The following is a 16,524-nucleotide window of genomic DNA, read 5'->3' on the forward strand; positions in this document are numbered from 1 at the left end:
TCATAACACTTTCTTGTTAATTTTTGTCCCCTTTTTTTGTCTCTGTCTCTGTCCTCCCTAGTTAAATAAACAGTTATGCACTATCACGATTTTTGAAGTAACTGTTTATTATTTTTACAGCAGATTTGAGGGCAGTACTCAAATATTGTGGGCATGTAACCATGGTGGCTGTAATGTGAATTTAGTTTGTCATCCTACCTTTGTTCTTCATAAACTTCCATAGTGGTAGGGGTTTGCAGGATTCTCATATTGCACATAAAAGAAAATCTACCTTAGCCTGCTTGACGACTTTTCTGTCTGTCCACTGTTGTGTGACAGGACATGCCCTCTGCCCTTCTGGATGACCTTTTTCAGCCACACCCCCCCCCAAAAAAAAGGAATTTTTCTTTGCTAAATCCTTCTGCTTGCAGAAATCTCCTCCAGGTACTTTCATGAGACATGTGCACTAATATTGGGGCAGGCAGAAACTGTTCCACTGGGATCAGAACATAGAACATTACAGCACAGTACAGGCCCTTCAGCCCTCGATGTTGTGCCGACCTGTCATAACGATCTCAAGCCCATCTAACCTACACTATTCCATGTATGTTTGATCAATGACGACTTAAATGTACTTAAAGTTGGCGAATCTACTACCGTTGCAGGCAAAGTGTTCCATTCCCTGACTACTCTCTGAGTAAAGAAACTACCTCTGACATCTGTCCTACATCTTTCACCCCTCAATTTAAAGCTATGCCCCCTCATGCTCGCCGTCACCGTCCTAGGAAAAAGGCTCTCCCCATCCACCCTATCTGACCCTCTGATTATCTTATATGTCTCAATTAAGTCACCTCTCCACCTTCTTCTCTCTAACGAAAACAGCCTCAAGTCCCTCAGCCTTTCCTCGTAAGACCTTCCCTCTATACCAGGCAACATCCTAGTAAATCTCCTCTGCACCCTTTCCAAAGCTTCGACATCCTTCTTATAATGCGGTGACCAGAACTGTGCACAATACTCCAAATGCGGCCGCACCAGAGTTTTGTACAGCTGCAGCATAACCTCTTGGTTCCGGAACTCAATCCCTCTATTAATAAAAGCTAAAACACTGTATGCCTTCTTAACAGCCCTGTCACTCAGCTCCATAAGAACAGGAATACAAAAGGATATATAGGGCTATTCCTAGAATTGTAAGCTGGTAAAATGGCTGGAGAGATTTGTTGAAGATAAAATAAATCTTAAGATAAAAGAAATAAATGCAAGCAAAGGTCAAACCAAAATGAAGGACAGTGGTAGCATGAATGGTTAGGATCAAATACAGTTTAAAAATCTAAGCAATTAAGGATAATGAGCAACTATTCAATATGCAGTAAACTTTCAGTATAAACATGTGAACAGCATTCAAAACAAAATAGAAACTTATCAGATTTGATTGAAGCATATAAAGATGGGGCTTACGGGCAAATCTTGAGTTTTAGAACATTCTTGGAAACGATAGGGAAGGACAACGGCAAAGTGGGGAGTTGTATTAATTTAAGATGGGTTGTTGTAAGAAAGGAATGTAACTAATAAAGAAACTAAACCCATACAGATTGAAATAAGAGTCTTTACATGCTAATGGGTTTTAATTAATGTGGAGGAAGAAAGATGTGTCTCGATTATGAAACAAGTAAAAGACATGAATTGAAAATTACAATCTGATGTGGAGTTACCAGAGTCAAAATGCTGACTCCAATTACTTCCCACAGATGCTGCCAAACCTGCTGAGTTTCTCTAGCATTTGCTGTTTTTGCTTCAGACCTCCATTTCTTTGTTTTATAAAATCACTCATGGTTATTATTCTAACCACTCTCAAATTATCTGACAATTAACAAAATGAGTACAGGAATGTGATTTTGACCATATGCAGGGTTCTTCCTCCCTGTACAGAATTATCAGTGAATATTTTTTAAAAAGTGTTAAGTATTTACTGACACAAATAGCAAGAAAAATCTGGATGGGATATTGGCCGCTAATGCTGTAGAACATTCACTGATTTTCATAATTTTAATTTTGTTATTTTCAATTTTCTTTTGGGGCTATGAACAGTGAGCTGAAGATGACCTTTGGATTGTGGGAAGCAGCTTTTGTTAAAGCAAAAAGGAACAAACAAGCTGCCTATTTGTGAGGCCAGTCCTCAAAATTACATGCAGGTTGGTTCTTGATTGAAGGATTTTAAAGACTCTTTCATAATGGGGAAAACAGTTTGTTTAACTCAGTAGTAGATGTTAGGCCATTAATGAAATCAGTACTTGGGAATTGGTGCCAGTAAGTCTGTGAGAGATCATGATGGCCAAATAGAAGGAGAGACCAGAGTTTAAACTGATTTATGGACTCTTTATGAGGGAAGGAGTTTGGCTGTTGATACTACAACATGAATATTTGAAAGCTCCCTGCCTAACCCCTTATTATCAGCTACTGGAAATTCAGAGAATAGCAACTAAATTATAAGTATCACTAAATTCCTAAGCGTGAGCTGCAAAGGTAGCCCTGATTGATTGATCTTGGTTGAATTTCTGAAGACCATGCAGTGAAAAAGTATTTTATGTAAATAGGGCTGACAACAAACATTATTGGGTTTAAATTGTAGACATTAATTAGATTGTTTTGTTTAACAGTGCTCTGCTAAATCTTTTGTTTAAGCTACAGATCCTGTATCTGGAATTGACTATTCACCAACTCTGGGGTTGATCATTTAAGATGTTTGGTTAGGAACCATTGAGGTCAACTTTGAGAGTCTTTGAAGGTTTTAATTCTACTGTGTTATGAACACAGAAGTACAGAAGCTGATTTGATTTGGCTGTCTGTCTCCGTGTGGTAACAGTACATACTATAACCTCTCGGATAGCAAAATGATTGATTTGCTTGTCTCTCTTTCATCAGGGAGACTAATGTGGTGAGTTTGACATTGTTTTCTGTGCTCTCTTCTGAAAACATTCAAGTAGAAGAAATAAAGTAATTAAACTTGAGGATAAAAACTCTGGTACAGCTTGGTTGTAAACAAGTAAAAGAAGTCGGAGAAAAGATAAGTGACTCTATTAGACAAATAAAAATTCCATTGACAAAGGGAATGGTGCCAGAGGCCCGGTGGACAGCTAATGTGATTCCAGTATATAAAGAGCATGCGGAACAAGTCCAGTAAACAATAGACCAATTCACTTAATATCAGACGTACAAAATATGTGGAATCCTTACTCAAAGATAAACTTACAGAAACTTAGGGATATGTGCTGACTACTATAATTTAAAAGAAAGGCCATGCTTGACCAATCTTATTGAAAGTAAATAAGAGTGGTTAGCTGTAATGTAATAGATGCAATATATTTTGGTTTCCACAAAAACCTTACTGGAGTTAAGGGTGGATTGCTATAAGCTCACAAGAAAATAGAGTGCCTTGATCAAGTTTAATAAAGGATGTCAAGAGGTTTAAGTGAACCAAGAAGACGAGCGTGCAATGTTTTGGATGAGTGGCCTGATTACAAAGTATGAATATTTTGTCATACTTCTTGACAGTACCTTCGGCCACCTTTCCATTATTTTTGCTATCGTTCTACATTTGCTGTGAGATTTCTTACCAGATGTAAATTGCTTACAAGTGTATGCTGCTTGTTGAGTGTTGTTTATTCTCTTCCAACTCTGACATTAATGGCAATAGTGCTATTAAACTGGGATTCCAAGTACAGATTCATTTTGCCTTAGGTTATATCAAGCCTAAATAAATTCATTGGATGACCAAACTAAGATGATCTTGAATCAATAGTGACTGAGAACTGAGCAAATAAAAGCAATCCAAAAGTTCATGAGGGTTTTTCCCTCTACAACATAGTTCTTGAGAAATTTAGCTATTGGGATAGGTGTCTTTCAGCTTTTGAGCTGGACAGTAGTGCATAATCAGCTTTTGGAATTTGTAGAAGTAAATTAGTATACATTGAAGAACTGTATAATGACATGCTCGCTCGCGCTCTCTTTGCCCCCACCAGCCCCCATCCAATGAGAGGAATTGAAATGTATGCTTTGTCAGTCACCAACTGCATTGTTCAAGTTTCTAATCGTTCATGCAGTAATGCTGGAGTAGCTTTTTGTCCAAAGTTTTTTAAAAAAAGCTTGCATTTTGAAGTCTGCAGCAGCAAACAGCTGAGCTTGCAATCAAGGAGGATCTGTCTTATAAGCCAAAAGAAATGAGGCCAACTTCTCACTTTCTCACTTATATAAAAACTCCAGTGTGTATTGCTCTGGTTGCAAATTTGACTGGTAATGATCGAAACTGAAGCTGCTGACATTTTGAAACATTGTCTTTCAAACCTGTTCATCTCAACATTAATTGATTTCCCATTATGGAAATCCAAGCAAAACAAAATATTTATTGCTCCTGAATGAGCAGTTAGTCTAACAGAAACCTATGGTCAAAGCAAAGTTGATTATATTAAGAGTACCATCGATCTTTGTCAGTGTCAGTGGCCTGATCTGTAGTATAGATCTACTACCATTACCAAACTCCACTCAATCAACTAAATTAGAAGCTGATTAAATAATGAAATAGACACCCTAAAACTGACAGTAAAGCTTTATAGATGATTTTATCGGTCTGTTTATTATATGTGTTGGATCAGAATTCACATGTCCTGTAGCTTTTACATCAAAACTTGAAATGTCTCCCCGGTTAAAGGAGGAAACTAAATGATTGTTTAGACATTGGCTCCATTTTGAGTTGAAAAGCAAGCTGATGTTGCTCCAGAGATGGTAGGAACTGCAGATGCTGGAGAATCTGAGGTGACAAGGTTTAAAAACAAAATGTGGACAATTAGCTAGAAGACAGATTTGACCAGGTAAAGGTACAACAACTTTGTTGAGTTGCTAGGCTTCATAATCCATATGGCATCTAAGGTTTTGTATCTGACTTTTTAAATAATAATTATGTAAAAACTTTGGAATAAAGTGATGAACCTTAGACTACTCTTTTTATTTTAGGTAAGTTAGTGAACAATTTGCAATTTTGCGTTAGTCGCTAGTGTTGCCATTGCTAGTGTTGTTGATTCTGCTTTAAATTAACTGTCGTAGACTGGAACTAAAGCTTCCTGCTGAAAGGAAAAAAGAACTAGTAATTAAATAGTGCCTTCCAAAGAATTTTACAGCTGACAAAATATATAGAAGTGTAGGAAATATGACAGTTTGTGCATGGCAAATTCCCACAATAAATGTTAAAATTACCTAATTTGTGATGTTGATCAAGGGATTAATGTTGGCTAGGACACCAAGGATGACCTCCCGTGCTTATTTTTCAAAATAGTACCATGAGATCTTTTACTCCTCGAGGGCAGACAAGAGCTCTCTTTCACATCTCATTGATCCCTGGAATGAGGGGACTGGGAGGGTGAATGGATTTTCTAGCATTCAGAAAAATAATAAACAATCTCGTTGAAATATACAAGATTCTGAACAGGCCCAATTAATTTGGATGCTGAGAAATTGTTTTTGCTGGTTGGGGTATCTAAAACAAGGCATAGTCTCCGAAATAGTGACTGATTGTTAGGAATGAGAAGAGGAGAAACTACTTCACTCCAGTGGTGGTTAATCTTGGAATTCTCCGCTCCAGAGGCTTGGGGATGCTCTAATGTTTTATACACTTAAGGCTGGAAAGTCAGATTTTTCAAGTCATGTAATCAAGTAAATGTGGGGTGTCATCGGAAAGTGGAGTTGAAACGCAAAATCAGCCATGATGTTAAATTAACGAGCAGGATTAACAGGCTGTACTGTCTATTCCTACACTTATTTCTTGTGGCTTGTATTTAACAAATGAATTATACCTCCTAACTGTTCAATACTCCCACATAAAAGCGCTGAAGTGTCTGCTGGGACTTGCATATTAAAAGGTATCATGTAAATATAAATTGTTGTTTGAGGTAATAGAATGTCCCAAGGAATATCACAGGATCATTATAAGACTAGTTTTGACAGTCAGTCACATAAGGAGATATTGGGTCAGCTGAATAAAAGTTGTCAATTAAGTACATTTTAAAGATTTGTATTAAAGGAGGAAGGTGAGACCGAGCAGTGGAAAAAGGGACTAGGCATCTGAAAGTGCTTCAAGAATGTTCAAAGTTTGATGAATGCAGATGATAACTTGAAAGGTTATTGGGCTAGAGAAGATTTGGAGATTAAAAGGGCTTCATAAATTGATGGCAGTAAATATAACACTCTTGAAAGACATGACTTTTGCTTGAATGACATGATCTGAAGCTTTTTTTTGAAATGGCTCTCTTTAAAAGGCTACAACTTTACTGGATATTTTAAAAAAACTCTCTCTGCAGTACTTTGACAGATCTGTTTCACGTCATAAATAAACAGTTACCACCTGGTCAGGTCAATTCACTTGAACTCTGGAATTTTCCTAAAAGCTGTTGTTTTGCCATTATGAATGCTTCACTGAGTTTCAAACCTGCAATTGCTTCAGGAGGTTTTGAGATTGCAATTGATTCCGTTTAAAGGGGATATTAAAGGATTAACTTATCATGTGGGGATCTGATTTTTATCACTGTATGAGCGAGAGCTGTATTTCATTTGATGTTTTGTTTTCAACTCCACGTGGCTCCAGATGTCTGCTGGTGGTGGAAACGGAGTGAGCAGCTATAGCAGTGACATGAATGGCGTGAGTTGACATTGAATTTGCATGGATAGTATGAGGGGGCCGTGACGGGGTAAGGGATGACGCGAGTTAGCATAGCAGGGCTGAAGAGCAATAGGGTTTGCAATAGTGTTGATGGGCTGTATGGACGAGGATTGGGAGTTTCTTTATCTTTGGCTGAAGCAGTTGTGTTTTTCAGCTACATTGAATCAAGGGGCCTTATTGAGGTATAATTTTGTTCTTCATTTCATCTGAAATTGCCCAGATGTTAACCTATATTTAAGCATTTTGAGACATCTTAATGTAAATAGGTGCTATGTAAAAATAATTTGTGGTTGGTGGAGAGGAAGAAAAAGTGCATCTTATTCAGTGTCAATACAGGGAGTTTTATTGAGATATAGGTGAGCAATAAATGAAATTAGATTTCAGCTGGAAAAAGAATTCAGTATATTTAGCCCCAGAAAATACAAAGACAACTTTCTTGTAGTCATTGCTAGGTCCAAGGCTGTTTAAGAATTGACTGCAATTGAATGTAAACACTGCTGTAATTTTATAAATAATTTTAAACTCAAAGAAATAACTAATGGTGGGGCTTTGATTCAACAGAATTTTTTCTTATTTAGGATGGCTTATTTGACAGACAATTGTTTATGGCTGGCAAATTATTTCTGAAACTACACTTAATTAAATGGTCAAGACCATACTGCAAATCTGGAAGGGTAATGCTGATGGTAAAACTAGGCCACAATTCAGAATTTGTTATGAAATGTTCAAATAGAGTGACGTGTCTCGGGTGTGCTATTTGAATTAATAACTTTGTTGAGAGAGTGAAATGACTGAATGTTCTGATCTTGGGTTCATTGAACATGTGATGACTGTCTTGTTCCGAGAGACAATCAACTTTGATAACCACAAAGTGGCACAAGAGAGCCCAAGCTGCTGTGTTGTATACTCTACAGGCCTGGCGACATGCTAAATGCATAAGGTACATTTTTTCACAAATAGGAATCTTCTAAAGGAGTTAGAATTATGTGTTCAATCGCAAACAGTGCCAGCTGGGTTAATTAATGATATTAATTAATAATATTTCTTGGAGATGGAATGTATAAAGTACTGTCTTCTGTGAGGAACTGAAAAGGGAGAAATTGGGAACCACCTTCTAAAAGATGACAAGAAATCCACCTGAATGAAGGCCGTTTTGTCTTGCATAAATAACTATATGAATAATAGAATTGAACAGCAGTAACAACTGGGGTCCATACTTGTGAAAAAATAACAATGAACTTGAGTTTAGAAGAGCCAGCAGCTGCCTGATCAAATGTCTTTTGTTTTTTGAGGAAGCGATGCTGCATGTTGTAATGGAAAGCCTGTGATGTAGCCATGGATCTAAAGTGTTTAAAAAAAAACCTTAGTTCAACTGCAAGGTTGTTACCAAAGTTTCAGGAGGGAGTGTTTGTGTTAAAGTACCAGAATTCTAATTATTTCCCATTCATATGAACAGGATATAGTTTTGTCAGTTTCAAAGCTGAAACTAGGATGGATCTGGGCATTTGAATCTGAGCTATAAATAAAGGTGACTCTTCCTCAGAGCCACTGGAAGCAATTTGCATTGACCAATGTCTTCAGAAACCAAGCAAGATATAATCCCACGTGCTTGTGATTTCATGGATTGTGGAAACTGCTGAGTGAACAGGCCAGTTACATCGTATTTATTTTTCTTTTTGATTTATCCTTGAACTGTATCTGTTTGTCTGTCTTTGTGTGAATGAGGTCTAGGATCAAAGAAGGTTGGCTTTAAGTCATGGGCATTAATTTGACTATCTTGTTTAACTTTGCTCTGCTAAAGCTAATGTATTTATTAATAAGTTGTTAATTCTTTTGCTTAAAATAGGAACCCACTGTCTACTGTCGGTTATTCACTAAGTCCAGTATTGGTTATTTAGAAAGTCTGACTAGGAGCCATTGGGGCAATTTTGAGGGCTATATTGGGTATTTCAATTGTACTGCGTTGCGAATATGGTGATAGGGAGATTGATTTGATTTAGCTGGCTGTCTCCAGGTCATACCTAATTCTCAATTGGATTTATTAGTAAATATCTCTTATGACCTCCTAGTTTTTGAATCTTTTTCAAGTGGCAACATCTTTGTAGCTGATCTAGCAAGCCTCTTCATCACTTTGAAGATCTCTATCAGGTCGCCTTTCAGTTGCTGAAGTAATTTCTCCAGATTATCTTTGTAATCCTGTTTGTTATATTCTCTGTCAACTGGAATCATTTTTTGTTTTTTTTCTTTTGGTATGCAATAGCATATTTTTTCACGTATGGTTGTCAGTCCTGAAGCAATTAATGGTGAGATGTGACTGATTCTAATAGTTATCATATTTATGTGGCTGTTTCTCTGGCATTTTTGTTTACTGGCGATCACCAAACTGTACACAGCAGGAGACATGGTGATGGTAATGCATTGACGGTCAAGGAGAGTAGTTGGTTTCTTTTTAATTCCCAGATGGTCAACTTTGACAGTTGAGTGATATGGGTATTACTTGTCATGTGCTGGCCCAAAACTGGATGTTGTCCAAGTCTTCCTAAATGCAAGCGTTGACTGCTTCATTATATATTACAAATGGACTTGATCACTACAATCATCAGCAAGCATACCACTTCTGTCTTTCCTTAAATACTATCAATAAAGCTGTAGAAAATGAGCTTAAGATGAGCTTAAGTGAAGAGCCCATTTTATATTTATACAGTGCTATTAACATAATTAACCTTCTCCAGCTGCTCTACCGCCAGAACATTGTAAGAAAAGAATGACACTGGTCCAGATAAAGAAATGAGAATGCCAAACTATTTCTCCGAATCAGTTTGAGTCCCATGTGCTCTGACCTAACACTTTGAGTATTGCATCAGCAATTGAATTCACCATAATGCAAAAAAAAACCCTAGTGTTGATGTAGAGGAAGATAGTGAGGCAAATCCTGAAACTATATCACAAAGTGAATGTAGGAATAATAATAGGAAAAAATCAGGTCTATCAAATCTTTGACACCAAGTATGGTAAAACCTGTATGTCATCCTTTTTTCTTCTCCAATGCATATGCACAATCTTCTGGGAGAAATTAAAGACCCATGAAAGAAATACGTAAGCATCTGTGGGAAAATAATTTCAATTAATTAAACCATGAGTACAGGACAAAGACGGGAACTAAAACCAAGAATGGGAGCATTTCGAAGTGTCGGGCCCAGTTCAACACGTTGAACTAGACCTGATGTACAGACTACTGAAGAACAAAACCAGAAGAAATACCAACCACCCCAGCAAACAGAGGCATATAAATGACAAATGGGACAGAGCACCACCGTTTCACCGGAGGCACACTGATGATGTTACCTAGCAAAAAGTGACAAAAAGTCTGTAATCAAACACGCCAGCTCAGCAAACGAGTCTTAAACCTCACCAACAACCCAACCTACAAACTCTCTCAACAAGTTTGAAAATGGGAACATTAAAGACTGATGGCAGGAAGCAATACCTCACACAATTCATCAACATTTGGCATGATCATGTGAGATGGTAAATCAGAACTCTGCAATCATTTAAGAGCCAGTAAGATGTTATGAAGAATAGGAGCAGATGCAAGTTTGTCTGGGATGATGAGTCAGACATCAAGATATTCTATATAATAAAATGTGAGGCTGGATGAACACAGCAGGCCAAGCAGCATCTCAGGAGCACAAAAGCTGACGTTTCGGGCCTAGACCCTTCATCAGAGAGGGGGATGGGGGGAGGGAACTGGAATAAATAGGGAGAGAGGGGGAGGCGGACCGAAGATGGAGAGTAAAGAAGATAGGTGGAGAGGGTGTAGGTGGGGAGGTAGGGAGGGGATAGGTCAGTCCAGGGAAGACGGACAGGTCAAGGAGGTGGGATGAGGTTAGTAGGTAGCTGGGGGTGCGGCTTGGGGTGGGAGGAAGGGATGGGTGAGAGGAAGAACCGGTTAGGGAGGCAGAGACAGGTTGGACTGGTTTTGGGATGCAGTGGGTGGGGGGGAAGAGCTGGGCTGGTTGTGTGGTGTAGTGGGGGGAGGGGATGAACTGGGCTGGTTTAGGGATGCAGTAGGGGAAGGGGAGATTTTGAAACTGGTGAAGTCCACATTGATACCATATGGCTGCAGGGTTCCCAGGCGGAATATGAATTGCTGTTCCTGCAACCTTCGGGTGGCATCATTGTGGCAGTGCAGGAGGCCCATGATGGACATGTCATCAAGAGAATGGGAGGGGGAGTGGAAATGGTTTGCGACTGGGAGGTGCAGTTGTTTGTTGCTTCTCAGGAGCACAAAAGCTGACGTTTCGGTTCTCAGGAGCACAAAAGCTGACGTTTCTCCAGCATCTGCAGTTCCCATTATCTCTGAAGATATTCTATATCATTACTACTTTGATCAGTGATCACAAATTCCACCTCTCTGAAATCATTCAGTACTGTTATTGTTTCTGCTGAATGATATGCATTGCTAAAATGTCACTAGAGATTATCCATCTTGATCTTAATGACGTTTGCCAAATTCTTAAATTGTAATTTAAAGAAGGAAATTGGTTTTAAAAAAACCTAAAATTTAATCATTTGATATAAAATTTATTTTGAGGATGTTGTGAAAGGAAGAATAATATTTCTATATTGTCTGGTTACGCAGGGTCCTACTATACTATGTTTTCAATATTTCATTGTAATTGTTGTAAGTGGATTAAATTGGTGGTTTAGCAGTTTTTGATCTATTTATTTGGGGTTGATCATAGAACATTACAGCACAGTACAGGCCCTTCGGCCCTCGATGTTGTGCCGACCTGTCATACCGATCTCAAGCCCGTCTAACCTACACTATTCCATGTACGTCCATATGCTTATCCAATGACGACTTAAATGTACCAAAAGTTGGCGAATCTACTACCGTTGCAGGCAAAGCGTTCCATTCCCTGACTACTCTCTGAGTAAAGAAACTACCTCTGACATCTGTCCTATATCGTTCACCCCTCAATTTAAAGCTATGCCCCCTCGTGCTCGCCGTCACCATCCCAGGAAAAAGGCTCTCCCTATCCACCCTATCTAACCATCTGATTATTTTATATGTTTCAATTAAGTCACTTCTCAACCTTCTTCTCTCTAATGAAAACAGCCTCAAGTCCCTCAGCCTTTCCTCGTAAGACCTTCCCTCCAGACCAGGCAACATCCTAGTAAACCTCCTCTGCACCCTTTCCAAAGCTTCCGCATCCTCCTTATAATGCGGTGACCAGAACTGTACACAATACTCCAAGTGCGGCCGCACCAGAGTTTTGTACAGCTTCACCATAACCTCTTGGTTCTGGAACTCGATCCCTCTATTAATAAAAGCTAAAACACTGTATGCCTTCTTAACAGCCCTGTCAACCTGGGTGACAACTTTTGAGGATCTGTGTACATGGACACAGAGATCTCTCTGCTTACTAAAAATCTTACCATTAGCCCTGTACTTTGCCTTCTGGTTACTCCTACCAAAGTGCATCACCTCACACTTGTCTGCATTAAACTCCATTTGCCACCTCTCAGCCCAGCTCTGCAGCTTATCTATGTCTCTCTGCACCCTACAGCATCCTTCGTCACTATCCACAACTCCACCGACCTTAGTATCGTCTGCAAATTTACTAACCCATCCTTCTACGCCCTCATCCAGGTTATTTATAAAAATGACAAACAGCAGTGGACCCAACACCGACCCTTGCGGTACGCCACTAGTAACTGGTCTCCAGGATGAACATTTCCCATCAACTACCACCCTCTGTCGTCTTGCAGCAAGCCAATTTCCGATCCAAACTGCTATATCTCCCACAATTCCATTCCTCCGCATTTTGTACAATAGCCTATTGTGGGGAACCTTATTGAACGCCTTGCTGAAATCCATAGGAAGATTTCCTTGCCAGAAGATGTTTATAGATAACTACATGACTCAGTTTGCTCCTACAGCCATGGAATTGTTTTATTACTGTTAATAACAACTGTTAGAGATACAGCTTTGTGATGATCTCAACATTGAGAAATGCATGTGGCCTGCTGCCTGAGCTTATCAAACTTGTAGGATTTCCACATGTCGGCCTCTGGATGGTGTGATGAGGGTTTGGAGACACCGTCTCAATTTTGGTCATGTTTCTCCAGGAGACAGTCAGCAAAGGTCAGGTACTTTGCAGTTGTTGAAAATTGATGGGAGAATGATCCTTTGGTTGCTTTTGTGTATTTACTAAAGTCATTGACAGAGGTCTGAGAGGAGGCCAGTTGCAGGTGGTGTATGTGGTACAGTACAGGATCATGGAGAGAAAAGACAGAGTCTTTTGAGTTTTCATTTTTTAAACAATTAGCTGTGGTTTTCCGTAACCCTCAAATTCAGCAGTCCTCAGAAAATACTACTTTAAGATGTTATTATTGTTGCACGTTTTACTGCAGAAAAAGCGTGATATCTGCTAGGATCTGACATATTGCCCGGATTTCATTATATTGCTCATAGTCTGATTTATATCCATTTATTTCCTTTTTCCTTACAGCTTCAGTACCATGCCGGTCTAGCTTCCAGTCTGTTAAACCAGCAGTCTCTGAAACGTTCGGCGATGCAAATGGGTGTATCTGCAAAACGCCGGCCGAAGGTTCAGCCTACCACACTCGCTCTGCCACCTCAGTAAGTTTGCACTGCAGACAGGTTTATGGTTCCATGTTTTATGTAGAGTTCACTCAGTCTCTGGTTAGTTAATCACTTTCTTCATTCTCTGTAGGCCGAGCAGGAGAAATTTTATTTCATTTGTGCTGCCTTGCTCTCAGAATCTAGAGTTAAAGTGGGACAGCCTCCATGTAGAACCAGAAGAAACTTTTTATAAGAATGGGGCTGTTTGGTAGGTTTCTAAGGACATTCATGTTTTTCATTTATTCCCCCTGTCAACCCACTGTATACCCTAGGAGAAGAATTTCTTGCAAAGATGTTTTAACATATGCAAGCATGTCTGGGCAAGGTGCAGTTGGCAGCAAAGCTTCAAATATGTAATTCATCCCAAACCCTGGAGTAATATTAATTTAATGGTCTGGATTTTGTTTAAAAGAAGGACTTACTTAATTATCACTCTCTGGAAAACCTTGCCTTAAAACCAAATGTAAATATGCTTGGGATAGGAGATGGTGCATTGAAGTACTATCTCTGAAGGTTCAATGTTCATTCACCATTGGCAAAACCTCAATTAAAAAAAGAGTGTAATTTTTGTCTGGATCCCAGAGGCTCAAATTTTTCAGCATTGCTTCTAATTAATGAATAACATAAATAGTAACATTGTAAAAAAATTGTTTCTGTAAGGTATTCTGAAGCCATGGAATCACAGTTAAGAGTATTTCCAATGTAACATTGAATGGTAAATACCCATTGTGACTCCTGAAATATGTTTCTCATGTCATCTGCAAACATTTTTGAGTCCTGTTTAAAATAAGGTTGCGATAGTCTTACCAAACCATAGGGCTGCTCTTTCATTAGAGAGAAATGGCTGGTGGTTATTTAACCTGAGGGTCACCACACCTCGGTCCAGAGGAGAGGTTGAGAAGAATAGTCCTTCTTGGTAAGCGCAGCCAGTGCAGGACTTGAGCTTGTGATTTTGGCATCACTCTGTATTGCAAGTCAGCCATTCAGCCAAACTGAGCTCATAACCTCCAAAAGAGTAAAATTGCCACAGTCCTGACGGTCACCGTGCCGCAAGCAAGGTGAGAGGTTGAGACGGAGATTGTTCATGGTAACTCAATGACATTGAAGTGGTGATGATGACCTCGTTGTATTATCACTGGCACCTTGGGTTCGAGTCCCGCTATGGAAGCTTGTAGACTTTGAATCCAATAAATCTCTGAAATTAAGAGTCAAATGATGACCATGCGTTCATTGCCAATGGTTGGGGAAAACCCATCTGGTTCACTAATGTCCTTTCCTTTTTAGAGAAGGAAATCTGCTGTTCTTACCTAGTCTGGACTGCATGTGATCCACAGCACTCTGGGATGGGCAATAAATGCTGGCCTAACCAGTGATGCCCTTGTCCTATGATTTAATTGACTGAAAGCGTTAAGCAGTCATACATTATATAAACGGATAAGCACATGCTATAATGCCATAGTTTTCTATACCATTTAGGTTACTTCATTTTAAATTTTGTCTTTTTCTTATTCTGTACTGAATTAATTTTGGTAATAGGATTTGCTTGTTTAGAATGCATTTATAAATTTCCCTGACAACTTATATATTTATCTCCTTTGGTTGCAAAATCGTCAGCGAGGACCATGTTGTAAAATGTTTTTAACCATTCTGACAAGGAAACTTGTGTACACAGATGTAAGTGGTACATCTCAGCAATAGCTTTGAAAAGAAGTCTTTCAACTTTCTTTCAGACATCCCTCCTTTTCCTTAGCATAGTATCCATTGCACTTGTGGTGAAGTAAATAGTCAGGGGATACGCTGTTTATTAAAAATACCTGTTACTATCAGTATTTTTATCTTGGTTTTTCAAATCCCTCTATGACTTTGCCCTTTCCTATCACAGTAATTGCCTCTGCCCTCCGAGCCCTCTGAGATACCTGTGCTCAATTTTCAGTCCTATTGTGCATTCTCAATTATAACTGCATCATCATTTGTTGCCACGTTTGCAGTTACCCAAGGTCCTAAGTTCTAGATTTCTATACCAATGTTGCTTTGCCAATCAACTTTGCTTCTTTGCTGTAAGCCATTTCTTGAAGCCTTTCTCTTTGACCAAGCTTTTGGTCTTCTGACCTATTGTTGCCTTATGTGGCTCAGTGTTGTACATTATTATATGATGCTAATGTGAAGTGCCTTAGGACATTTCCTTGCATTAATGGTGTTATATAAATACCACTTGTTTTGACCACAACAGGACTTGGATTATCTGCTAATGTGATATACTGTATCCACTGTTCCCCTTGTGGCCTCCTCTACATCGGGGAAGCCAAGCGGAGGCTTTGCATAACACCTATGCTCGATTCGCACAAAACAACTGCACCTCCCAGTGATGAACCATTTCAATTACTCCTCCCATTCCACAGGCAACATGCCCGTTCTGGGCCTCCTGCAGTGCCGCAACGATGCCACCAGAAGGTTGCAGGAACAGCACCTCATATTCCGCTTGGGAAACCTGCAGCTCAATGGTATCAATGTGGATTTCACAAGCTTCAAAATCTCCCCTTCCCCACCGCATCCCAAAACCAGCCCAGCTCATCCCTGCCTCCCTAACCTGTCCTTCCTCCTGACAATCCCTTTGTCCAACCTCAAGCCCCACCCCGGTGTCCTACCTACTGACCTCATCCCACCCCCTTGACCTGTCCTCCCTGGACTGACCTATCTCCTCCCTACCTCCCCACCTACCCTCACCTTTACTGGCTCCATCCCCACCTCTTTGACTTGTCTGTCTTCTCTCCACCTATCTTCTCCTCTATCCATCTTCTATCCACCTCCCCCTCTTTCCCTATTTATTTCAGAACCCCCTTTCCCTCCCCCATTTCTGAAGAAGGGTCTAGGCCCAAACCATCAGCTTTCCTGCTCCTATGATGCTGCTTGGCCTGCTGTGTTCATCCAGCTCTACACCTTGTTATTTTGGACTATAGTATTTATACTTGGCAAGGGATGCTTGTCTACCAGGGTGTCTAACGATATTGTGGCGCATTTACATTGCAGAATGGCACAATTCAAAAGTGGCTGTATATCCTCTCCTTTTTAACAATGGAAAACAGGTTTGTAATGCAGGTTGCATTGATAGATAAGCAATGCAGTGGTAGTATTCCTATCTCTGAGCCAGGAGGCTTGGGTTCAAGTCCAACCTGCTTCACAGGATCGAACA

General features: G+C 39.6%; 1 protein-coding gene across 2 annotated transcripts in view; it reads left to right on the plus strand.

Annotated features, from left to right (window-relative positions):
* Positions 1-16,524, plus strand: part of med27 (mediator complex subunit 27) — a 281,704-nt gene that overhangs the window by 94,539 nt on the left and 170,641 nt on the right. For both annotated transcript variants that reach the window (XM_048558447.2, XM_048558448.2), the window contains one exon: positions 13,201-13,331. In XM_048558447.2, coding sequence (XP_048414404.1) covers positions 13,201-13,331 — 131 coding nt within the window. The remainder of the gene's footprint in view (positions 1-13,200; positions 13,332-16,524) is intronic.

The sequence above is a fragment of the Stegostoma tigrinum genome, chromosome 29 (genome assembly GCF_030684315.1).
Source record: "Stegostoma tigrinum isolate sSteTig4 chromosome 29, sSteTig4.hap1, whole genome shotgun sequence".
In the NCBI taxonomy this organism is placed as follows: domain Eukaryota; kingdom Metazoa; phylum Chordata; class Chondrichthyes; order Orectolobiformes; family Stegostomatidae; genus Stegostoma; species Stegostoma tigrinum.